The sequence below is a fragment of the Mustela nivalis genome, assembly GCF_964662115.1.
Source record: "Mustela nivalis genome assembly, chromosome: 2".
Taxonomy (NCBI): Eukaryota; Metazoa; Chordata; class Mammalia; order Carnivora; family Mustelidae; genus Mustela; species Mustela nivalis.
Window position 1 is genome coordinate 152726100 of NC_139021.1, and position 26421 is coordinate 152752520.

General features: G+C 41.2%; 1 protein-coding gene across 21 annotated transcripts in view; it reads right to left on the reverse strand.

Moving 5' to 3' along the window:
* The window catches only part of CPEB3 (cytoplasmic polyadenylation element binding protein 3), a 193781-nt gene that overhangs the window by 1536 nt on the left and 165824 nt on the right, over positions 1 to 26421 (reverse strand). For 20 of the 21 annotated variants that reach the window (XM_082721952.1, XM_082721960.1, XM_082721949.1 and 17 more), the window contains 2 exons: positions 24778 to 24959; positions 368 to 4227 (listed from right to left, as the gene is read on the reverse strand). In XM_082721952.1, coding sequence (XP_082578078.1) covers positions 4000 to 4227; positions 24778 to 24959 — 410 coding nt within the window. In that variant the 3' untranslated portion in view covers positions 368 to 3999. Of the gene's footprint in view, positions 1 to 367; positions 4228 to 24777; positions 24960 to 26421 lie in introns of those variants that run through there. The other variant, XR_014309265.1, reaches the window with a different exon arrangement.

The window sequence follows — 26421 nt, forward strand, 5'->3', positions numbered from 1 at the left end:
GCAGCGTCCTTCTGCTCTCGGCCGTCACCACTGTAAATGTTTGGGGAAGATGTGGCCTGGGCGAAAGACACCGTCTCGCACATGGACACCAGTTGGTGGCAGATTCTCTCTCTCTCTCACGCACGCATGCACACACGCACATAATGACAAGTTAGAGGGGGAAAAACAATGAATCATTCTGTTGACCTAGCCGGGTTTTCCACCTGGTGGTATTTCGGTGGGGATGACTCCATTATCAGGGCCCCAGATCTGGCTGCACCTGGTGTTGTATAAATCCACTGTGACATCCCTAGAGAACTGTACTGTGACATCCCTAGTCTTACACTAAACCACTGTAATAAAGGAAAAGGCTTGTCAAAATCTCACATGTTCTGCTCATTCTGTCATTTTATTACCCAATTATCCATTACATTTTCCAATCACTTTACATAACCAACCATGTTCATCGTTGTCACACTATTGTAAACCACATCAGCAAGTTAATACATAAAGCTTTGCATTTCAAAAAACTAGACACTTTAGTAACAATATTACAAAGGTTTTAGCTTCAAAAATAACTGAAAATGAAAAAAATAAACTTTTAAAGAATTAGCATCATAAAATTAATTTATTCCAAGTAAAAATACAAAATAATATTATGACATTGACCAGATATGAAAGTCCCTCCCAGAAACAACTCTATTAATGATTGAGAAAGCACTCCTTAAAGAAAATACGAAATAAAATGAAAAATATGTAAATATGTTTAATTTTTTTCTTAGCAAAAAATCTTTCTAAAAATAACAATGAAAATTTGTCTCAGTACAAAGGCTACATTACTATTGAAAAAATACCAGCATGAAGAAAAGGTACATATTTGACAGTAGAAAAATGATTTCAGTGAATCACAATGTCTAAAGTTTGCAATGAAAATAAATCTGCAATAAAGATTTATGCCTTTTTTCTTTTCTTTTTTTTTTTCTATTTTTTATACAAACAGTACAAACAGTATTGCACATAACAACAAATAGTCGAGGTTAGGTTTTAGCCTTCAAAAAATCGACTAGTTCAAGTGTCACATCAAGGAAAGGCCACAACAGGACCTGTGATACCCAGGGGCTTCCCAGTCAAGTTGCAGGTCAGAACACCTCTTGTGTTTTAAAAAATAATTTTTTTTTTGAAGGACCCTCTCTTTTAATATAACATTAACAACTTGGGGGCACATTTATTTACAAAACAAAAGGGAACATGTTATAATTTAATAAACTAAAAAAGTTCTCTTTAAAAAAATACAAACAGAAGAACTCTTTCACAATCCTGGTCAGTCGTGCACAATCAACGCTTGATTATAAATATACAAATGAAGGGAAAGTAGTTTCCACCATCTATCCACAACTTTCAGCACCAAAGGGAGTTTATTCTTTATTCTTTGTAACCTATTCTTCGTGACCATGGTTTTCACCTCCACATCAGCTTCCCGCTGTACAAGCTTCCAGCTTTTTTTTTTTTTTTTTAAATCTCAGTGTTGTTTTAGTACATGAAAGAGGGGTGCTTCTTCAAAAAGTTTTGCTTCTTTCACATAATTAGGTAGATTTCTGTAGGTTAGATATGATCTTTAATATTATAGTTATAAAGCTCTAACTTCTTCATTTTCAAAAAACACAAATAAGCATGAAAAAAATAAAGTTACCCATCTGTTAAATCATTTTTCTTGCAGAATTAAATTAATATATATTTTTCTGAATAAACTTACTTAGAAAATATCATTTTCTTTCCTATATTTCAAAATTGAGGTATTGCAAAAGATCATGTCAGTCAGAAAGCATGCCTTTTTCCTTAAAAACAAACAAACAAAAAAATCTTCAGCCAACTTTTGAAAACTGTCTAGAATACAAAAAGTAGTAGTGCATAACAAAATTTCTTGTACAGATGAAAGAAACCACAAACATAGAAAAAAAACCAAACAAACAGAAAACCACAGCTGGGCTGGAAAAAAGCAATTATTACCAAAAAGCCCAGAGGTAACCTCAAAGGGGAGGGGGGAGTTCTAATAAGCATTTTTAATCCAGTAAAAAACTATGTTGTTTTTTCCTTTTTGAAAAAAAACTATAGTTTGAGAGCTGGCAATTGCAACTAAACACTGGAGAAACAAAACAAAACAAAACAAAACAAAAACAAGCAGTCTTATTAACTTAAGAGACAGGACAAGGACATCACAGCACATAAAACACAGCGACTTAAATCTATTCTGCAGTGTCATATCCAGTCAGATTGTCCCCAGAATTCCAAAACATAGGAAGAAGATTAAAAAAAAAAAAAAAGATTTACATAGTCTCACAATCATTGTGTGTGTTTATATATTACTATCTGCAGCCCAAGAGTGAATGCTAAAAAAATGTCCACGGTAGTTCTAGCAGGTCTTAGTTCTATTCAAGCTTTACAGGATAAATCCAGGGAATTAAGTAGTTAAATTTCTCACCCAGACAACCAGCCCTGCCCAGGCCATCTTGTTTTGGATAGACATTTCTTTAGCATCACCGCCACGCAACTTTCTTAAAATGTGCCTAGTTTGTCAATCTGACAACTTATCTCTATATACTGTATATATTCCTAGTGTTTGTAAGCTAAGATGAGCTCTTTGGTTTTCTGGACAAGGTCTGAAGCTATGTAAAATGGTGCAAGCACTAGGAGATTGTAGCTAAGAGCTCATGTGTTAGTTAATAATATACCAGTTATGAACTGTCAAGTTCGTTAATGTCTGACACAGAGGCTTTAAACAGTTAAGTTTGATCACAGTTAGACATAATCACTTTACTATATAAAATAAATTGCACAATATATAACAGAGCACCGCAAAGTACTTCATCTACCATCCACAAATTTGCTTTAAGAATATCCTACACCTAGGTTTTATATTGGTTGTAATATAGGTCATTCTGTCAGGGGCTCTTCCTAATGTCAGAAGCATTCCATTTATTGAGGCATGCCTTCCTCCAGTCAATTACCAATTCTTTGAGTGAAAAAAACTCTTTTAAAAAAATCAGTATTTTATAGCTTATATAGATTCTTAATTTGTGCATTGTGGGAAGGTTTTATACTAGACATTGGATATAAAATTTATTGCATGCAGCAACCTGATTAAGTAAACATGCAGTCAGAAATAGTGACCTTCCGTTGAAGCTTTCTGTAGTCTATTCTGATCTCCATTCGGCAGCTGATTCTATCCCTAAATCACAAACGTGTGTTGTTGGGTTTCTTTAAATTGATACCTTAGCCTGAAGAGAGTATTATGGTATTAATAATACCATCTTAATAGCAGCAAAAGCTATTGCAGCATAAATTTACATAACACTAAAAGATCTAACCAAAATCCTCAGCAAAACAAAAATCAAACATGAAGGGAAAATAAAGATTCAGCTTATGAGGTATCCTTACATGTCAAAATAGAAAACTAAAGGCCTATTTTCATTAAGGGTTACTCTTACTCTAAATGACCCCAACTAATGATTGCTGAACTGTTGTGAAGTTTTTGCTACATCTGCCACCTACTCACGAGTATTACCTTTGGTAAGTCTTCTCCTAGGGGCAACTCTCTAAGTTTCTGAAAATAAGTGCATGCTCCAGTTCAAAAACAATCAGAACAACAACAACAACAACAACACAACAACAACAACAACAACAAACAAAAAAAAATCACAGACATCAACCTGATGGCCGCTGATGAGAATGGCAGTCTACGAGTGACAGATCAGGTGTAAGAAATTAAGGTACCAAGCAGACAAAGGTGAGAATCAAAGTGCAAATCAGTACCGTTATACACTCTGCAATTTTGCATTATACTGGACACTGAGTTCAGTAATATGACTGTAAATAATAGTAATAATAAAAAGACCCATTTCTTCTTTAAAAATCGAGAACGAATGCACAGATTTCCAGAACACTGTAAGCCCTGAGGCAGTGCCCTCTCTTTTTCCCTCCTTGTTATCTACTCCAGTACTTGTGGCTGGGTCTGCCCTGGGCTCAGCTCCAGCGGAACGGGACGTGCCGAGGGCGGTCGCCTCCCTCCTTCACCAGCGGTTTGTGGAACTCCCGCCCGGCGCGGGAATGTATGCTCGCCCAGCAGTATTCACAGTAATACTGCAGACACGTGACGTTGGCACAGAAGAACGGGGCAAACTTCCCACCACAGCGCGTGCCCTGGCACTCATCACACATCTGATCGTCCAGCACGTATGGCTTCACTTCCACCTGGACCCAGAGAGGAAAGACAGGAAAACATGTTTAGCAAAGCTTCCTCACGTTTCTTCCCTTGAGGCCTTACAGTAGAGCTTAATGACAGGTGTCGGGCAGACAGAGGCGTGAGTCAAAGCGCAGATCAGGGCTTTGGAACTGCTCCATTTACAGGTGGTGTGATCACAGGCAAATTCCTAACCTCCCTCTGTGCTTCTGTTCGCTTTGTGGGTCTGTAAAGTGTGTATAATTTATACACAGACGTGCACACATATTTGCCTATCTGTAAAATGGGTACAACAACGTCCACCTCCAAGGCTGCGGGGAAGGATTAAGAGAGGCAGTGCGAGTAGAAGCACCTGAGCGGAATCCCGAAGGCCAGGCAGCCCCTGGCCGGGTGGGGTGAGAGAGAGCGTGGGTCAGGGAGAGGGGGCAGCTGGGACAAAGCCCACAAGCAGGCAAAAGCAGGGCGTGTAGGTGGGGAATGGTGTGGCGCGAGCCAGGCCCGAGGGGAAGAGTCACGCTGGCTGGCCAGACAGGATGAGATGTGACATCACGGTGAGGCTCTGGGCCTCCGTGTTTCAGTGACAAGGCTTCCAAAAGTCTATTACCCAAAAGTCTATTATCTATTATTCCAAAAGTCTATATTAAAAGTATATTATTACTGGGATAATAATAATAATAATAATAATAACTGGGATAATAATAATAAATGCTAAGCTACTAATAATTGAGACTTTCTTATTTTTTGGACTTTATTGCCTTAATCTCCCCCTATAACTGGAAGCTTTACAGAGGAGAGCTTTTCTTCACAGCCCTTCGAGGGGGGCATTTCATAACTGAAACAAAGCAAAGCTGTGCATGTGGAAACCAAAAGCAAGGAAGAACAGAGTTACCAGAGTTTCCCCTCGTCCCCTTCCTAGAACCTCAGAAAAGGGACATTATTCATGTTTTCAACTTGAATGTTGGAAATTAGCATGAAGGTGGCAAGTCTGTGATCGGGCCCCTTCCCATGCAGCCCTCCAGAGCCATTCGGGGGAAAAGCAACCGTTGTGGCTAGAGAGACAAGGACCCGGGGCTTTTTGATAGGCCCTAACTCCTGGCGATTCAGGCTGCCTCTGGGTGCAGCCGGGAGGGTCTAGCCGGGCATGAGGCAGGGTACAGGAGAGGGGCAGCAGGGTGGACAGTTGGGGGGGGAGGGAAGGGGGCCTACCTAAGATCAGACACTCCACTTTTCCTGGCTCTCCTCCCCTTTGGAAGGACTCCTGCTGGCCGCCTCTGGGTTCTGTCTCTAGCCATGACTCCAGCCTATAGGACCATGGGCTAGCCGGGTACTCTGACTTGGAAGACCCGCTCGAGAAGACCTGTATCAGCTCTTGGTTACCCGGGGGTAAAGGTCTTCACTCTGGCTCTAGTTCCCTTCTTCCAATTTCCTCCTCCTCAACCTGCGGCTTCCAAAAAAAATCTCTTGCATCGATCTCTGCATCATAACTAGAACTGTTGTGGCTCTGGGGTCACCTGCCTGGGTTCAGATCTAGGCCATGTTAGGAGCCGTTCAACCTTAGGCAAGTTTCTCTCAGGCAAGGCCACTCTGAGCCTGTGTCCCCATCTGTGCACTAGGGGAGAAGAAGAATTCGCACTTGACAGGGTTCCTAGGAGGATTAAATGAGTTAAAGAACAGAAAGCCTCGGAACAGGCTTGGCACAGCCTAAGCACGAAGCATGATTCAGATTCCGGCCGCGTCCCCTCCAGTCCAGGCCGTCCCGGGTGTGTTCAACACCGACAGCCTCCGCGCTGGCTACCAAGCTCCAAGCTTTCCCCGGCTCATTCTCCCATGAACATGCTGACATTTCAACTCATCTACTTCTACAGTGTTCCTGGTCACAAGCCATTCCAATCCTCCGCAAGCCCAGCTGCCTCAGGGACAGGGCGCTCCCCGTCTCCCGTGACTCCGACACAAGCCACAGGCTGCACTGTCTGCCCCAGGCTCCCCGGCGGGGCCCCGTTCACACTACAGGGCCCCCATCTTTGCTTACACTTTCTTCCCACTTTCAATGCTCGGCCCACTCAGTTTTATGTACGCAAAGAGGCCAGGTCTTTCCTTTCTTTTTAACATAAAATTAACAATTTTAAAGTGACCATTCAGTGCCATTTAATACACTCACTGCGCTAGACAGCCACCACCTCTATCTGGTCCCTGAACAGTTTCATCCCCCAAAGAAGGCCCTGTGCCTACTACTAAGCAGTTATCCGCCCTCCCCAACCCGTTAATGGCCAGTCTGCCTTCTCTCCTTCTGGATTTAGCTGTTCTAGATATTCTATATGTATGGCATCACACGAAAGTATGTGACCTTTTGTGTCTGATTTCTTTCACTTATCATCATCATATGCTGTTCAATCCATGCTGTGGCCCGCAGCAGTATTTCATTCCTTTCCATGACTGATAATATTCTAATGTGTGTGTGTGTGTGTGTGTGTGTGTGTGAGAGAGAGAGAGAGAGAGAGAGAGAGACAGAGACAGAGAGAAACAGACAGACAGACACACACACACATTTTATCTATCCATTGGTTCACTGATGGACACTGGGTGGTTTCCACCTTCCAGCCACTGTGAATGATGCTGTTATGAACACATATGTACACATATTTGTTTGAATACCCGTTTTCAATTCTTTTGAGTATATACCTAGAAGGAGAACTTCTGGGCATGTGGCAATTCTGTGTTTAACTTTTTTGAGGAACTGCCAAATTATTTTCCATAGAGGCTGTACCATTTTACACTCCCACCAGCAAAGTGGCAGAGTTCCAATGTCCCTATACACTCATCAAAACTTGTTGTTTTCCATTTTGTGACCTGCCATCCTAGCAGGTGTGAAGAGGTATTTCACTGTGGCTTGATTAGCATTTCTCTATGGACTAATGACATTGAGCATTTTTCATGTGCTTGCTGGCCACATGTAGATCTTCTTTGGAAAAAGGTCTATTCAGTATGAATGTATTAAGTGCTCTAGATTGTTCACTTTAAAATGGTTAATTTTTTATGACTCTAACTTCAATTAAAAAAAAAATTAAGCTCTTAAAAAAACTAGAGGGGGGAAAACTCACATAACCATATTCTATTATAGTTATTTTTGGGACGCCTGGGTGGCTCAGTTGGTTTTTTTATACCTAAACATAAGTAATTTTCTTTAAAAAATACCAAAAAGTCTCTCTGTGCTAAACTTGAATCTCCTTCATTGCTCTTTTCATATTTGTATTGTTTTAAAAATGGCTACTGCCGTTCTTTTTTTATTTTGTTTTTTTAAAGATTTTATTTATTTATTTGATAGACAGAGATCACAAGTAGGCAGAGAGGCAGAGAGGCGGGCAGAGAGAGAGAGATGGGGAAGCAGGCTCCCCGCGGAGCAGAGAGCCCCATACAGGCTCGATCCCAGGACCCTGGGATCATGACCTGAGCCGAAGGTAGAGGCTTTAACCCACTGAGCCACCCAGGTGCCCCGCTATTGCGGGGCATCTTTAAATTGTCTGCCCATCTTTAAATTGTCTTTTTGTTGTTGACTTGTAAAAGTTCTTTATATATGCTAGATACTAGACTTCCATCAGACATATGATTTGCAAATATTTTCTAAATTGTTTTACTTTGTTGACAAGGTCCTTTGACACACAAAAGTTTCATTTTGACAAAGTCCAAATTATCTATTTATTCTTTTGTTGCTCCTCCTTTTGATGTCATATCTAAGAATCCACTACCAACGCAAGATCATAAAGATTTACCAGTCCAGTTTTCTTCTAAGAGTTTTCTGGTTTTAGCTCCTGTATTTAGGTTGATTTTTAGTTAATGTTGTATATAGTGTGAGGCAGGGGTCCAATGTCATTCTTTTGCATGTGGATACTGAGTTACCCCAGCACCATTTGTTGAAGAGAACTCTTCTTTACCCATTGAATGTCAGCCTTGTAAAATATCAGTAACAGGCTTAGCCTTCCTTAACTATTTCAGTCTCACAGGGATCTATTCCATTCTCCTTTGAGCTTAATACTCCATGGTTCTCCTCTGGCATTTCCTCTCTATAGTCCTTCCTTGTCAGCATCTCTCCAGAGCGTCAAGTGACTTGATGATACCTGGTCCAGAGAAGAAGGTGGTCTTCAGAGACTGTGGCTCCTGGAGAAATGGAGCTGCTGCTTATGAGAATGTATCAACTTGGCCTGACCTCCTTGCATCTGAAGCCAAGAAAGTCAAAATGGTGGGATGACCCCCTGCCCTGAAGTTGGAGGACCACTGGCAGACGCAGGGCATTCAGGGAACAGCTTTCCCATCCCCAGTCTGCCGAAGACCACTTTGATTCTGCCACCAGGCAGAGACTATGCTCAGGGGACTCCAGCAACCAGATCAGAGCCTCAATAAGCCTAGATCAGAGAGGTAACTGGTCTGAACAATCAGAATTCATATTCAGTGAAAGAAAGCTGCTGGAGGAGAAAGATAATAGCCATTTATCATACATACAAATATCAAAAGAGCATGTAAGGAAATTCAAGTCTAGCACAAAGGAGACACTCTGGTAATATAATTTTTAAAAAGGTTACTTTTTTTCAGGTATAAAAAAGGTATTGCGGTTATATGGGTTTTTCTTTCCTCTTTTTTTTTTAAGAGCTTAAATTAATTTTTTAAAAAGATTTTATTTATTTATTTGAGAGAGAAACAGAGTGTGAGCAGGAACAGCGGGAGGGGGAGGGAGAAGCAGACTCCCAGCTGAGCAGGGAGCCCAATGTGGTGCTTGATCCCAGGATCCTGGGATCAAGACCTGAGCCAAAGGCAGATGCTTAACTGACTGAGCCACCCAGGCATCCCTTAGATTAATTTTTTTAATTGAGGTTAAGTCATAAAAAGTTAACCATTTTATTTATTTTTATAAAGATTTGAGAGGTAGACACAAAGAGAGACAGAGTGAAGGGGCAGAGAGAGAGAAATCTTCAAGCAGACTTCCCGCCAAGCACAGAGCCCAACAAGGGGTTCGGCCTCACAACCCTGAGATCATGACCTGAGCCAAAATCAAGAGTCAGACGCCTAACCAACGGAGCCATCCAGGCACCCCTGAGATGTTGTACTTGACTATCCAGGTTAATTCTGTTTTTCCCAATACACAGACATGCAGCTATTAAAATAAAAATAAAAATGGGTTTCTCTGTTACCAATAAACTACAACGCACGGAGACACTAACTTATGGGGATCATATTACTGGTTTCCACTTCCATTATTAAAGTCGAAATAGTACAGAGTGTTATGCAAAGCCAGTCATATCATGGAATGGACGTTCTGTTTTAAAGGAACTTGCAGGTACAGGAGCTGAAGACTTCCTAGAGAGACACCTGGATTCATCCCACACGCCTAAAGGCGATGACCATGCCCAAGGCTGCCGACAAACGCATGGAACTTACTGATGAGCTGTGATAACCATTAAGGATAAGGAGGACTGATGTGGATAAGCAGCTGTAAGCTGGATAAAGGGAGTGATATATTTAGAATGATATAAACAAAGAGAAAGCCATACCTAAACTGTTCTCAATGCTGACACTGTTTTGCATCTAACAAGCTAGAGAGAATATTTCTGTCTGCAGTTTTTTTTGATATCAGTCAACAAAATGACCTCCCAGTGTAAAAAAGCAATGACCGAAGAGCTCTTGGTGGCAGAGGGGAGTTACCTAGGGACAACATAAACCATTCCCAGATCCAGAATTCCCCTCTCCTTAGGCCTGAAAGGTTGTAGAAAAGAGGAGGGGGGCATTAGTCAAGGTTAAAGCTCAGTTTGAATGACGTACTAACTGTCCTCTTAAGGACAGCTAAAGAATGGACCCTGCTGCTGTCTGCCCCGTGGTGACAGGAACCACCGAATGAAGTCTGCCAGATATCCAGCCACCCCAAGCAGGTAAGGCATGCTCACAGGGGACTGGAAGTTGAGTAGAAGCAAAGATTTTAGGTAATTGAGTGAGAGTGGACAAGCTGAAGAAAGAGGCCAGGAGGTAATAATTTAATAGGGAAACATGAAGAGTCTTGCTCAGAAGTCAGGTAGGCCATTTCTTATCATCTGCAACAACACGCTTCCCGGACAAACCATTTTATTGGGTGCACTAAAGCTTTTAAACATGATGTGCTCCTAATCTCCTTGGCATGTGTCACAGAGAACATCTATCCATGCCTAAAAACCACAGCAACCTCATTAGCATTCCCACTGAACACGGTGTCTTCACAGTTGCTAAAGCAGGCTCTCTACCAGCAGGCAATACAAAGATTGTTTAGACATAAATTTTTAGTTTTTCAACGGACCATGAACTGGAATCCTGCTGTTTAGAAAGCAGATGACAGATGCCCAAGGCAATTAAAGCAGCGATGCGAAAATGGCTTTTCCTTAGCAACAAAGTTATCCACAACCTTCCAGATATAGCAAATTCACAGTTATTTAATTTTAGAAGCAATCTGGGGGTAGATTAAAAAAAACATACGGGAAATGGTTTGAATTTTCCTTTTACCTTTCAAAGGATGGGACTTACTTTTTTTCATATTCTCAAGTGTGAGGGAAAGAAAGGTTTTAAAGTTGTCCTTGTGCCTTTCCCACAGTTCAGAGCGTGCTCGTGTGTGCTTATGTTGACACCTTTGCCATATGTTTCTGGAGTGCGGAGAGATCTGTGAGCACTCTGCTGCATGGAACCAAGAAGGGCCAGCTGACAGTAGCCCACGCAATCCATGGATTCACCCCTAGTCTAGTTTTCTTCCACGCTGCTTGGGAATGGGGCGGGGGATGAGGATCTGAACCAGCTCCAAACCACGTTCTAGCAGAAGAGTGTACCATGTGGAGAACAAATGGTAAGAAAATCACGACTGCTGTGGCGTCACCACCCTCCCAGAACACAGAAGGGCAGAGCACCCTGGCTCTCTCCACTCACTGGCTGTCACGGTCTTGCAGGCCTCAGTTTCCCCTACCCCGTGAGAGATGTGCACCAGCTCTTCCAAGTGAGAATCAGCACTCACCAACCAACTACTAACTGACTAGTACTCTTGGACTTCTGGGGTTAAAGAACTTGAATGTCCTACTGAGATAACTACTTAGAAAAATGGGAGCGAGCCTTTTCCCATTAGTAGTCTCACAAACAGCCTCTATGCTCAAATACAAGAAGGAAAGAACAACATTTAATCATTCTAAAGAGTCTTCATATTAAGAATTATCCCAATTCCAAGAGAAAATACATAAAAAGAGATAACGGGACAGGAGAGATGAAGGGTCAAGACTAGGAAGGAGAGACAAGACAAAGAGGTTCCACCCTCATCAGAGAGGAGGGACAGCTTTCTTTAGATGACCCAACTCCATTTAAAAAACTATTTCTAGCCAAAGGCTCTGAGATCCCCAGAGCTTCAAAATAAGCCCAGGAAGGATTAGTTCAGACAACATTTGAACTCACTTCTAGGTGCTGCTTCCTCTCAAAGGGTCCAATCAAACATAGCTCTGACTACAGCTGGGAAGTTTTCAAGCCATATCCAGCAGGGCCAAGAGCAGCAGCAGAAGAAAGGCTGGGCTGTCGGAGCCCCGGGCTAAGGCTGGCGGCAGAACTAGGCTGAGAACAGGCCATCAGAACCTGCACACCGCTTGCTATTGAGTCATCGTATATATTCCAGCTGGGGCTGAGGACAAAGCGTAGTATCATCAGCATTTCTGTTCATATGGTTACTGGGTCATATTAATCTCTAAGCAGGCTAAAAATATAAAGCCTTTGATAGTCTATAGCTAAAATTCAGGCCCAACATGTTTCTAGGGAAGAGAGAAAAAAAGATTAAATATGTGAAGTACTTGAAGTGCCTGCAAAGAAACGTGCAATGGATAACATCTCATTAAATAAAAAATGGGTTATTCTGAAGTATGCTATTCAAAGCAAATATTATGCGCTACAGCTTAGCTTTCACAATGTTCCTTAAATAAAAGTATCAGAAAGCCCCACATTAGCTAACTGAAAGGCAGTCTCTCTGGTCCTGTGTTCAGCTAAAACAAAACAGTCAAGGGAACGTTATTTGTCAATGGTATATTGATATTAAAAGTACTGATTTCCTTTCTTATATAGAGACTTGTATGTTACAGAGAGACACTAGATAATCTCAAGTAATCAAAAGACAAAGGACTCTGATTGCTAAAGGGAATTCTTGAGCACACCTTCAGTGTCCCACCACCAGCGTGGCCGTGCCACTGTTCTTCCCCTGGCTCACCCCAGCTCTCTGGAGACAGAAAATAGATGCCCAGAACCCCACTTCTGGCTATTTATTCAAAACAACTGCAATCAGGCCCATGTCCACTGTAGCGTTATTCATAACAACCAAGATGTGGCAGCAACCTGAGTGTCCACAGACCAATGAATGATAAAGAAAATGGGCTCTCTTGGGGCGCCTGGGTGGCTCAGTGGGTTAAGCTTCTGCCTTTAGCTCGGGTCATGACCTCAGAGTCCTAGGATGGAGCACTGCATTGGGAATCTCTGCTCAGCGGGGAGCCTGCTTCTCCCTCTCTCTCTGCCTGCCTCTCTGCCTAGTTGTGATCTCTCTCTCTATCAAATAAAGAAATAAATCTTAAAAAAAGAAAAGAAAAGAAAAAGAAAATGGCTCTATCAACATACAATGTGATATCATTCAGTCTTAGAAAGGAAGGAGGTCCTGACGCCCGTAACAACATGGATGAACCTTCAGGACATTACGCAAAGTGCAGTAAGTCAAACGCAGAAGGACGGATGCTGCAGGAGTTCATTTGTGTTTCCAGGTAGTTGCAACATAAGCATCTTCGCCCCAGGGATTTTTGCTAAAAAGTTTTTTTTTGAGTAACTAATTGGCCATGAGATCATTTCATTATAAAAAATAAAATTACGAGACACTAAAGAGGGACATTCATTAAGAAGGACATAAGAAAACATGAACATGGTAACAAAATTAAAATGACTTTATTGTGAAATACAAAATATTTGAATACATTCAAAATGTGTAGTGTAAATATGGGGCAATACTGCGTAAGTAACTGATTTTATTTTGTGGATTATACCTAAGCACTTGTCTTCAAAGACTTTTGCTCAGAGTATTCAATCTTTTTTCCTTTTTGCTTGTTGATTCATCTCATTTGGCATCACGCTTTTTCTTTTTTTCCACTGAAATTCTTTCCTTCATTAGGAAAGGCTATCAGTTTCCAAATATTAGGATGCATATTTGTGAGTGAGCATAGTATTGCTCTGTGAAAGCCTGGCATGTTGTCACATGTCCACTGACAAACGTCCCAAAGTTCTATGGCAAATGTGAGTTCAAAACTGTGTCACTGTGCAGACCATTAGGAGGGCTAAGATCTATATAACATAAAAACGGGAGTACTGCATCAATGGAGAAGTGAAACCCAATGTTCAACCAGCTGAGGAAACCAAACTGTCAAACCAAACTGCCAGCCAATTATTTTTTTTATCTTTTAGGGCAAAACTGCCTTATGGCCAATTTGTTATGTGGTGAAAATGCTTGTGGCAAAAATAACAACGGCAAAGATGCTTATAGAGGAAAAACTGGACACATCCTTTTATAGGACAGATCTAAAGTAGTAAATGCATAGAAAGCAGGAAGTTGAATGTTGGTTGCCAGGGCTGGGGACAGGGGAAAGTAGGGAGCTGCTGTTCAAAAGGTATCAGCTTTCAGTTATGCAAGATGAAAACCTTTTAGAGATCTACTGTAGACATTGAGCTTATAGTTAACAATACTCTACTGTACACTTAGAAACTATTAAGAAGGTAGATCTCACATGCCTTTTCACCACAATAAGAAAAAAAAAAAGAAAATACATGATGGGTAGGACACACTTGGGGAAAGGGGATTAAGGAAAGGAAAAACAATCACTACTTATGAAAAAGAGAACTACCCATAAGCCAGTAATTACATACTAGGTATCTGCCCAGGGGATACAAAAATACAGATTCAAAGAGGGTAAATGTACCCCGATGATTATAGCAGCACCAAACTATGGAACGAGCCCAATTGTCCATCGACTGATGAATGGATAAAGAAAATGTGGCAGATATACACAAAGGAGTATTATTCAGCCATCAAAAATAATGAAATCTTGCCATTTGCAGTGATGCTGATGGAACTATAGAATATTACACTAAGTGAAATAAGTCAGTCAGAGAAAGGCAAATACCATATGACTTGACTCATATGTGGAATTTGAGAAACAAAACAGATGAATATATGGGAAGGGGGAAAAGAAACAAGCCATAAGAGACTCTAAACAATAGGGACAAACTGAGAGTTGCTGGAGGGGAGGAAGGGAGATGGGATTAATTGGTGCTGGCGATTAAGGAGGGCACTTGTGATAAGCACTGGGTGTTGTATGTAAGTGATGAATCACTAAATTCTACTCCTGAAACCAATATTACACTAATGTTCACTAATTAGAATTTAAATAGAAATTTGAAAAAACAAAACCCCAAACCACCGCTACATACCTATTAAATTTCTGAATTTGAACATGAAGAAGCTGAAAACACAGTATTTTTCTCAAGTAGGTTCCCTAAGACATTATTCCCAAGAAATAACAAATTTCAGAAGAGTTCCATGATCAAAAAATTTGTGAAAAACTGCATATTGTTTCCTTCTTGCATTTTCACAATGAAGATTGGTACATAAAAGATTCTAAGAAGTCCTAGAATAAACTTACCTACTTAACATTCTTCAAAAAAGCATTTCCAAACTCACTTGACTTAGAAAAAAACTTTTTAAAAAATAAAATAGATATTAAAATCAAAAGGGGCTAATATTTGACAGAGAACCATTTAGGAAATGGTCATTTAGGGGAACTAATTTTAGGGACAGATTTTGAGGCAGGCCAGACCTGCCTACTGAGAGCTCCTTCTCCTGTTTCAAAAACTGAGATAACCAACCAATGTTACCCCTGTCTTGCCTGACATATTTAACTCCTTTTATTATGTAAAATTCTTTTTTTAAAAAAAATATTTTATTTATTTATTTGACAGAGAGAGAGATCACAAGTAGGCAGAGAGGCAGGCAGAGAGAGAGGGGGAAGCAGGCTCCCCGCTGAGCAGAGAGCCTGATGTGGGGCTCAATCCCAGGACCCTGAGATCATGACCCAAGCCAAAGGCAGAGGCTCAACGCACTGAGCCACCCAGGCACCTTTGTTATGTGTAATTCTAATTAGATTGTCTAATGAATATCTTCCAGAAGAGTTCAAATAATAGTCAAGGTTTCATATAAATCAAGTATTCTCAGTATCACTGTATACTGACAGAACGCTTTTAAGTTTTTAAAATTGCTTTCATTAACACACACACACTCACACACACACACACACACACACACACACACCCTATCCTTCCTTCAAGTTATACACTAAGTGGTTTAGTGAGGACTAAACTCCAGATTGGCTTATTCTAGCCTATTATCCCTTCTAGTAGTAAAAAGGTCTCTGTGAGCTGAGTTGGCAGACTTAAACAAATGTCTGTTGCATGATGCATTTCAAGTTACAAACACCTAACTTAGAAATTTCGAGGAAGGGACACCAGGTGGCTCAGCTGGTCAGGTGGCCGACTCTTGATTTCAGCTCATGTCATGATCTCAGGGTCATGGGACAGAGAGCCCCACAATGGGCTCCACGCTCAGCATGGAGTCAGCTTGAGATTCTCTCCCTCTTTCCTCTCCCTCTGCCTCTCACACATGCTCTCTCTCTACAATAAATTAATAAATCTTCAAAAAAAAATTTCTAGGAGACAACATGGCAAAGTTGTGCTAAACAATAACTGTGTGGTGGGAGCCCCTCAGATTTTTATTTTTATGTTATTTATTTGTATATTTATTTTTAAAAAGATTTTATTTATTTTTCTAAGAGAGAGAGAGAGAGAGAGCACAAGTAGGCAGAGCAGCAGGCAAAGGGAAAGGGAGAGGCAGGATCTCTGCTGAGCAAGGAGCCCCATGCAGGGCTCCATCCCAGAACCCTGGGATCACGACCTGAGCCAAAGGTAGATGCTTAATGGACTGAGCCACCCAGGCACCCGCCCCTCAGATTTTTATAAAGAAATTATTCCTATTAATCAAATATGCTTTTGTTAGACTAAAGGAGATTCAACTGATTCTATCCTTATAAATATTCTCTGGGCCACACAGAGTAGACAAAAGGGTAGAAAATGGCCATGTAAAAAGATTACCTCTTTTCTAATGATCTCATTTTTCACACTACAAAAATCTTTCAGATGTGAGTGATCTAGCCTTGAGTTACAAAGAAATTTATATTTGAAAGCTCTGAATTTAGCAGAGCTTTCACATCCTAAGTGTTCATTTGGCATCACTTCTAAAAATACCATTAAAACAGACAGAATGAGTACAGGTGCCCTCTTTTGCCCTTATTGTACTTAAATACTTTAAACTGTTCCAGTTTTTCACAGAAATGCTGTTCATGGATTATAAGCAAAATTTAATCCTAACCTATTCAACTTTAGGTTCAAAATCTTTTCATTATTAGAGAAAAGATAGTGCTAAAAATACTTCTTTCTGGACAGGACTTTTTCTTTCTTCAATCCCTTGCCTGGAAAATGCATTTAGGTGTTTACCTCCATAAAAGAGACTTGCCTCTATGTGTGTCTTGACTAATATCCAACCAGCATGTTGGCAGATCAGCAGCTGTGTTAACTCTGTGTGTGTGTTGTTGGGGTCGATTCCACGTTAAAACATGTTAACCCCCTAGGGCCTGCCTGGGCCTACTTAGCCATAGTGACTCCATGTTGCCTAGGTAGACATTTTGTTGTTTAATAAATGCCTCAACAGTTATTGATATCAGTTCCAGGTAACTGTTACTAAAACACACACCTAAAACAAGGCCATTTTGTTTATATTGGTTCCAGGTAACTATTACTAAAACACATACTTAAAACAAGGCCATTTTGTTGTTTAATAAACCCTCCAACAGTTACTAGTATCGGTTCCAGGTAACTGATACTAGTAAAACACACAGGTAAAAGACATCCAATCAGCCAAAGCCACATATGCAGATGTCTGCGGTTGTGCACTATAAAAACTAGCCTGTAAGACCAAGGGGCGTCGCTCTCTTCGGAGGCAGCCCTGGCCAGTCAGTCTGACTTCTAATGCTTGGCATAGAATAAAGCTTTACATAACTTTCACTTTGTCTCAGCCTCGTTCCACTGGCTGGTCAGTCTAACTTCTAATGCTTAGCATAGAATAAGGCTTTGCATAACTTTGTCTCAGTCTCATTCCTTTGATAACGGACCCAACGTGTGTGTGTGTGTGTGTGTGTGTGTGTGAACTTCAACTATTCCATTGTCTCTGTATTAAAGATCCTTGGTTGGGGGGTGCCTGGGTGGCTCAGTGGGTTAAAGCCTCTGCCTTCAGCTCAAGTCATGATCTCAGGGTCCTGGGATCAAGCCCTGCATTGGTCTCTCTGCTCAGCAGGGAGCCTGCTTCCCCTTCTCTCTCTCTGCCTGCCTTTCTGCCTACTTGTGATCTCTGTCAAATAAATAAAATCTTAAAAAAAAAAAAAAAGCTCCTTAGTGGAACTAAGTAGGTGCTTTAAAAGAAAAAAAAAAAAAAAAAAGGAGCAAGAGAGTCAACAATTAGCCTTGAATACATGATTAGGTAACCACACACTTTAAATCAGCTAGGCTCAGCAGTAAAGCAAATCAACATCAGCACAGCCAAATAACTTTCCAAAGCGCTTCTCCATCTGTCATTGTTTATCAGCCCCACAAACTGTAAGACAGCTTGGTCTTCTTACTACTATTGGAAAATAAAATCAATAAAATCAAGCCTCTAAAAAGTGATAAATTATCCAAAGTCACATAACTGGGAGAAGAGCTAGGAGTGTTGACTCAGGCCTCGAACAGAACACTTTTTCACTATGGCCATGTTCTCCGCATGGTAAGGACAGGAGTGGGCCTGGGGTGTACCCCTTCTAAGATACTGATGGCCTTACCCCAGAAATGCCCCACTCTTTAGTGTTCTAGGGAACCTGTTAACCAGAAAAGTGAATCACATGCTCGTGTGTGCCAAGGCAGAAGATCAATGGGAAAACTCATTTATTCATCTAAATACAAATAATTAATGTGTGTCCACTATGTGTCAAATATTAAGTATACAGTAGCTAACAAGAAAGACACCAAGAACTGCTGTGCTGGGCATCACACAACCTTAATATTGTCAACACAGGGACAAATTACCAATTGGCTAATAACTGGTGAATATTAACCATAACATATGCATAATGTAACCTTTAATGTATTTATTTCAAGATGGTAATAATGTTTCCTTGGAAGTAAAAATAAGCATAAATTGTATTTGCGTCATTTAAAACATTTTTATTTTTTTAATTTTCCCCACCCCTTGTGTCATTTATGACAATAATGTTCCATAACAAGGGTCATTATAGCAACTTAAAATGACAAACTTTTCAATCAAATGCTATAATCCAGTGGTGTTGCCCTGGTTCACACTCACTTGTAAAAGGTTTCATGTGAAGACAACGTAAAAGTGAAAATCAAAAGCAAAACAACTAAAAAAGGGCACAGAAAATTTTCCAGTTCATTTTGCTAATGTTAAAAATGACCTACAGACATATCAGAAACTCCTGATAACAAATCCCAGATGTGCTCTGCTCTGTGCAGAATATGTTCACCTGGAAAGTTATGTGAACTACTGAAATGTGCATAAACCCCACAAAAGGACCTATAATCTAACTCAAGACGTTCTGAATCTAAGGTCTGTGGAAAAACGACTTCATGGAAGAAGTGGGCTGAAGAGACATTAATCCCTGGGTTAGCCCAAGGTTCTGGGAAGGAGTCCTGTGAGCAGAGGCAACTCTGCCCTTAATTGACAGGTTTCTTCACAGTCTCCAAAGCTCTGCTAGATTCTCATTTGCTGCAAAATAAAGGAGGTTGGACCACTTCCCATCTAAGGTTAGTAAATCCAGCTTCAATGTCAAAAATACTTTAAATTTCTTTATCACATCAGTGTTTTTTCTTTTTTAAAGATTTAGTTATTTGAGAGAGCGACAGAGAGCTTGCACATGTGTGTGAGCGAGTGAGTGAGCAGGGGGACAGGCAGAGGAAGAGGATCTTAAGCAGACGCCCCCACTGAGCGTGAAGCTCCATGTGGGGCCCATTCCCATGACCCTGAGGTCATGACCTGAGCCCACATCAGGGAGCCACCCAGGGCCCCCACACAAGTGAGTATTCTTAATGAAGTAGAAAAGGAAAGCTGTGCAAAGTGCCCTTTGGCGGGATTGGCCAAAGGTTGCTATCTAAGGGGTTTCATCTGGGCTACTTCTCAGTGAACACTCATTCGATAACTCACTCATTTATTCATCTGAAAACAAATAATTACTGTGTCCATTACATGTCAAGTATTAAGTATACAGCAGCTAACATGAAAGACAGTCATTGCTCTCATAGATTGTATAGTCTAACAGAGTAGATGGACATTAAATGAAGCAATATTTCATTACAGAGGTATTTAAAGCCACAAAGGAATGGTAGATGGTATTATGACAATGATTTATGATGGAGATGTAAGTTCCATGAAGAAAGGATTCCTAAAATACTATAAGTAAGCTGAGATGCAAAGGAAAAGTAGGTATTAGGCAGGCAGAAGAAACAGTACATATAACGACCCTGAAAAAGAGAGAAAAGGTCCAGTTATGATTGGCTCAAGAGGAAGAAGAGAGAGCTAAGGCAAAAGACGTGTGTAGTTTAGTGAAGGGGCATGGGGGAGTATTAATTAAGGATTCTGACCTTTATCCTAATGGCAGTGGAAAATAACCGAAAGGTTTAAAGGAGGACATTAGGATTTTAAAAGGTCACTCGGTTTTATGTAAAGAATGTACTAGAGATTGGCTAAGCTGAATTGGGGAGACCAGTGGGAAGCCTCCTCTAGATATGCAGGTGAGAGATGAGAGTGACTCACTCTAGTATCCCCAAGAGCCTTCTGTGGTCACTTCTGGTCCTTGTTCTCCCATACATCATCCTGATCTATTCTGCACACTTACTGAGCACCCCCCGTGAGCCAAGACCTCTGGGCACATGCGGCAGAGTCAAGATCCTGGCAGTTCTGTAAGGAGGTACCATCAGAAGCCTGTTCCTCCTCTGGGAGTCCTGCCGTTGCTAGCCAGACTGCAGCAAGAAGTTTGATGTGTGGATTTATCAGACGACTCCAACAAGTCACATAGTCTTGGCGGACTCTAATTACACGTAGAGCATGGGTCAGAAGCTTTACATTCATAAAGCCAAAAAGTCTCTGAGACGGTGAGACAAAATAAAACCTACAAAGGTTGTATTTTCTCTGTAGACCACTCCATCTAAAAACTTAGCCAAAGAGCAGCAAGAACAACAAGATAATAATTACAGAAACATCTAAATTCTCAAATGAGAGGTCTTTTTTGATAAAGCTGGTTGAATACAAAAGAGGTGAAAGAGATGCACCAGTCAAATTCTTCTTCATGGACCTCCCACAGTTCACCTAGGAAAGCTGCAACCTGAGAGCACAGCCCACAAACAGTCCGAGAACTTCCAGGGTTCCTGGCATTGCTGCTGTGCCAGGGACCCTCTCCCACTCTCCATATGGAGCAAAAATGAAAGGGCTAAAGGGCTAGGAGCAAGCAAGTGGCCCATAAAATGTTATCTGTAGCGTCTGTCTTGTTTTGGTTCACTGATTACACTATATCTGTATTCATAATGATGCAGACAACAAAGGAAGTTCCTCTGACCGGAAAGGTAAGAAAAGTTGATGCTGTTTAAAATAGTCAAGGTCTTGGTTTAAAGGCAACTGTAGGCTAACATAAGAAAGAGAATAGAACCGTAGCATCTTGGAATTTGCAATAGTAAGGGAAAGGGATTATGGGCATAGGAAGGTATCTGCTCCTGAGTTTTAGGACAGCAAGTTCCAAAACCTTAGCTATGAGACTATTGCTAAAAACTTAGAGGGGTTATTCAGGAAAGAAGGTTGTGCCTAATAAGAAATTCTCTGTAGACAATCAAGAACAGAGCACCCAAGAGATAGAGCATTACTTATGGAAATACTGATGTGCTTCTATATAATGGGGGCTCTCTGGAAAGCTCAAACTTACATTTTAGGAGAAAGAGAAATAAAAACAAAACTGGGGATGAACTTAAAAAGCGTCTAAGAAGGATGCAGTTAACAGAGGCTCAAAATGCCAGAGTCAAAAAAATCAAGCATTGTTGGCTACATTCAAATTAAGAAAAATCTGAGAGGACAGAGCAACAATTTGGGGAAAGGGAGGGTAATGTTCACAGAGGGACAGTGAAAGGGGAGCCTATCTCAGGATGGAAGCTGGCTTGTATCTCTCATAATGAAGAAAATGGTCTCCATATTAGGCAGGGCGAACAAAGAGCATGGGAGGCAGAGGACAGGAGGGGCTGTGCCACTTTGAATCATTTCTAATTCTCTCCCTTAGATGATTCTCAACTCTGGGCACTGCAGAATGGACAGGTCCCTTGTAGACACCATGCGGATGGAGGTGGCCTTCTTGTGACTGTGGCAATAGTCCCACTATACAGTGTGTTATGTTGTATATATTGCTTCCTCTTCCGGGTTTCCCACTGGGCTATTACGACTGCCTTCATTATACACTGAAGCTCAGCATTTAAGTGACCTACCCAAAGTCACACACCCCACAGGGGATAGGACCAGATGTAGACCCTGCTATGTGACCCTGTGCTCTTTTCACTAACCAGGTTGTCTGTTCACTACATCTTCAGCGAGCAATTGATAAAATTCAAGTTACGTAATATTAACAACATAAGTATTAATTGCGTTTGTAGCAAACTGAACACTGTTAACCATCAAGTGCTAGGTACTAAACATCTATCCAAAGGTCATACAGCTCTGGCTGTTCAATGCTCAAATCTCATTTATTCTTCAGACCATCCCCCAGAGGGAGTTACTGATGAGGACCTGAAGCTCCTGGCATTAATTAACTTACTTGGGGTCACCAGTGACTAGTGCAGCAGAGATTTAAAAGTACTGAAATCTATTCTAGCTCGAAACTCCATACTCTTTCCACTACAACTGGCTGCTACTCTAAATGTTTATCAAGGACTACTCTACAAGAGGGAAGATACAGTTAACCCAAATGAAGTAGGCAGAAATAGTCAATGGCTTTCTTGAGTCCTCAGAAGTCTGATGTTCCAAATACATTTTCATAAGCAAGGCCTATGATCGTGGTCACTACCTCTCTCTATTTTACCTAGGTCCAAGTCTTGTGGGAAAAAATACTGAGGGCCTGAATATAGCAGGGGAAGGAGCAGAGGTGGGCAACAAAACAAATAGCATCTGAATTTACTGTGGTTTTAAAATGTGCTCAAAGATTGCCATATTCCCTGGGGCAAGTGTACTTCCCTCCATTAAGGAATAAGCCAGGAGGTTGTTAGCAAAGGGAAAGGGGCAAAGGGAAGAGAGATGCATGGGGAAATGGAGCTTTCTCTATAGTCCCTAGTATGACCCCATCCAGTCACTAGTTCTGGCTGCAGAGAGGAACAAAGAAGGCACACAGAAGAGAATCCAAGGCTCTACAGGTTAAGGTTACGGCTCACCATGACCAGTGGTGAGTGCCATAGCCGTCTAAATGTTTGGTGTCTAAATATCTGGTGTCTTAGACTCACAAAAGTGCAAGCACAAGAAAGTCCACCAGCACCAGCAGCAGTAAAGAAAATCCTCGAAGTATAACCATTTGCCAATTCAACAAGGGTTAATCAAGCACCTACTACTACTTCAGCTACACATCAAGCAATGGGTAAGCAAGCACTGGGAATGAAGCAGAGAATGAGACAGACACCGTGCCTGACTCTGCAGAGTTTACAGTCTGTGGGGGGTGGGGCGGGTGGTTTACTGCTATGAAAGCGGAAGGTCAGGACACTGGGTGCTTGAAAACTAGGAATGGAGCTGAATCTTTATCACACCTCTCCATTAATTCAAAGAGTGTTTCAAAATTCTGAAAAAGAATTGTTGTTCATTTTGATTAAAAAATAAACAAACCACCACTACTTATTTTTAAGGAGCCCAGTAATGTAGCAACTGTTTATTTTAGGCACTGGCTTTTGAAATTTGATCAGATATATGTCTTAATAAAAATATAACTTGCTGAATATCTAAAAATCTACCAACTGAAACTTTCAACTTCTAAGAAGCTTGAGTCAGCTACCCAAAATTAGTCAAAGTCTACCATAGAGAGTAGAGATTAAATATCACAATAGAGGGGCGTCTGGGTGGCTCAGTGGGTTAAAGCCTCTGCTTTCGGCTCAGGTCATGATCCCGGGATCCTGGGATCGAGCCCCGCATCAGGCTCGATCATCAGGGAGCCTGCTTCCTCCTCTCTCTCTGCCTCCCTCTCTGCCTACTTGTGATCTTTGTCTGTCAAATAAATAAAAATAAAATCTTAAAAACAAATCATAATAGAACATATTTGGGGTGCCTAGCTGGTTAAGCACCGCACTCTTGGTTTTGGCTCAGATTGTGATCTCAGGGTCCCGAGACCAAGCCCTGTGTCAGGCTTTGCACTCAGCATAGAGCCTGCCTAAGACTCTCTCTCCCTTACTCTCTCAAGTAAATCTTAAAACAAAAAACAAAAACACCACAATAACATATTTCCTACTTTATTTATTCCAGGTCAACATATGCCCCCCAAACAGCCTTTGCTGGAAGTGTTAACAGCCACTGTACAATTGCAAAGGGAGGTGTTCAATACCTGATCTGTTCTCCTACTTGTTCTATTAATCCATTAACATAGGTCTCAGATGATTTCCTCCTACCACCTTCTATTTCCCCAAACCTCCAAAGAGTGGCAGAGCTGGGATTTCGGGGACTTAGACCTATGCCTGTTCACGAAACCAACTGAGCACACCAGCTCCCTACATTCTGCCATGTGTCCCCTCTTTAGATCAGAGGGAGCAAATCAGGATACCTCTAGGGGCCCGACAGGTAAGACCATGAAGCAGGAGGGCAGGTAAGGCATATGCATATGTGTTATGAACAGGATTACAGGGACTTGGAGGACTATAGGGAATTGGAGGGGACTGAAAGAGACAGCAGTTATCTCGCTCCAATATGTGATCTTGCAATGTTAAGAGAAATCAGAATTTCAAAATTTTATGTATACTCCCTGAACATTAACATTTAGTGTGGGTTCAAAGTGAACTTGTTTTAAGAGCACCACATGGGTCAAACAGGTCACCAGCTGGCAACCTTTGTTAATGCGCTGTTGGCATCACCCTTTAAACAGCACCAGTTGGGTATGCTAAATTCTGCACGGTTATTTTCATAAGCGTAACATCACCCTGGGGATAGGTGAGGCACAGAAGGTTCGTTAACGCCTGGCAAATCGTGGGTACTCTCTTTTTCAGGCAGCCTAGAGGGACTCATGGACTGATACCAAGTAAGGTAAGCTGCTCACTTATGATCATGAGGTGCTTTTCTCCCCAGGGGCCCAGAAAATAAACTTCGTTTCTTTCCCACAGCAGTTATGCCCCAAGCGGTCGCTTACCCGTTTGTCAATGTCATTGTGTTGGAGCTGCACAAAGCGCGCGCTGATGGCTGCTATGTAGCTCTGCTGATTGGAGAACGCCACGCGGCCAGCACCTTTGGGGTACTTCAGCTCCGGGTCCGTGTCGATGCCGGCATAGCAGACACCACCATACAGACGGTCCATGATCATTGCCAGTTCAACTGCAAGAAAATAAACACAATTTGGTATAAATGTTTAGAAGGTACTTTTGCCCAGGAGAAGGAAGAACTATTTAAAGATCATGCAGTATAATTAAGAAAAGGAAAACCCATGTTAGGTATCATGAGGGGTGTCTGCATCCATCTGACAACTCAAGGAAGGGAGCGCCTCATATTTAAAAATAAAATGAAAAAAAAATTAAGAATTTACATAATACACACACAAATTTACATAATCAGAACTTCAGCAACAGTATAAAAGGAATGATCTATCGGCAATCCTCCTGTTCTAATTTCTGTTTAGTCAACTGGAGTGGGCCCTGGGTAGGCAAAGCATTTCAGACAATGCACTTACAATTATAAACAGCCCTATTTACTGACCTCTAAGACTGAAAGCAATTATTAAAGTCATACTGTTATATTAAGATTAAGCTATAGAAAGAATTAATTGCTCATTTTAACTGGAGGCAATATATTTATAACCTTAAGATAAATCTCTACAATGAAAAAAATACTTATTTTTTAGTATATTCTATTCCAACTGAGAAATCTCCACACTGGCCTCTCACACTGAATTCTAAATAATAATAATAATAATAGTAATGATAATAGTAGCAATGAACATTTATTGAGCACTTAAAATAATATACCAGGAAGTATGAAGGCAGTAAAAAGACACACATCCTGTACTCTGCTTAAAATCCAGAGGTCTGTCTAAACTCCTTGCCACATTTTTTCTAAATAAACCTTTATATTGGTATATTTACAAAACACCTATACAGAAGGCATTTGGAAATTGGACCATTCCAAAGGTCTGATATCCTAGAATTATCCTCACCAATGGTGTCAAGGAGAGACAGATAGCAATTACTTACCTGGATCCAAACTGCCTGAAGGTAATTGTTTACTTGATACTGGATGTCACTTCCACCACGTGTGACCATTTCTTTCAGGCTACTCATATGACTTAAGTCCAGAAGACTTAGCCTTAGCCCTGGGGAATGACCTAAGAACCCACATCCCTCAAACACCTACATGTGGTATTTAGAAAGAAGAAGACAGGGTAGGTGGATGATGACCTGGGTTGTAGCCAGTGTGCAAAGACCATCACATCACACAACAGACCTCCATGGGAATCAGTATTTGGGGAGAAGGAAAGCAGCCGAAGCTGGTGGGGTAGGGGAGGAACTTTGTAGCAGATGCAGAGTTGAAGAGCTGAATGGTAAAAAAAAAAAAACAAAAACAAACAAACAAAAAAAAAAACCCACCAGATTTCTTTTTTTTTCTTTTCTTTTTTTTTTTTTTTTTAAGATTTTATTCATTTACTTGACAGAGATCACAAGTAGGCAGAGAGGCAGGCAGAGAGAGAGAGAGAGAGAGAAGAGGAAGCAGGCTCCCTGCTGAGCAGAGAGCCCGATGTGGGGCTTGATCCCAGGATCCTGAGATCATGACCTGAGCCGAAGGC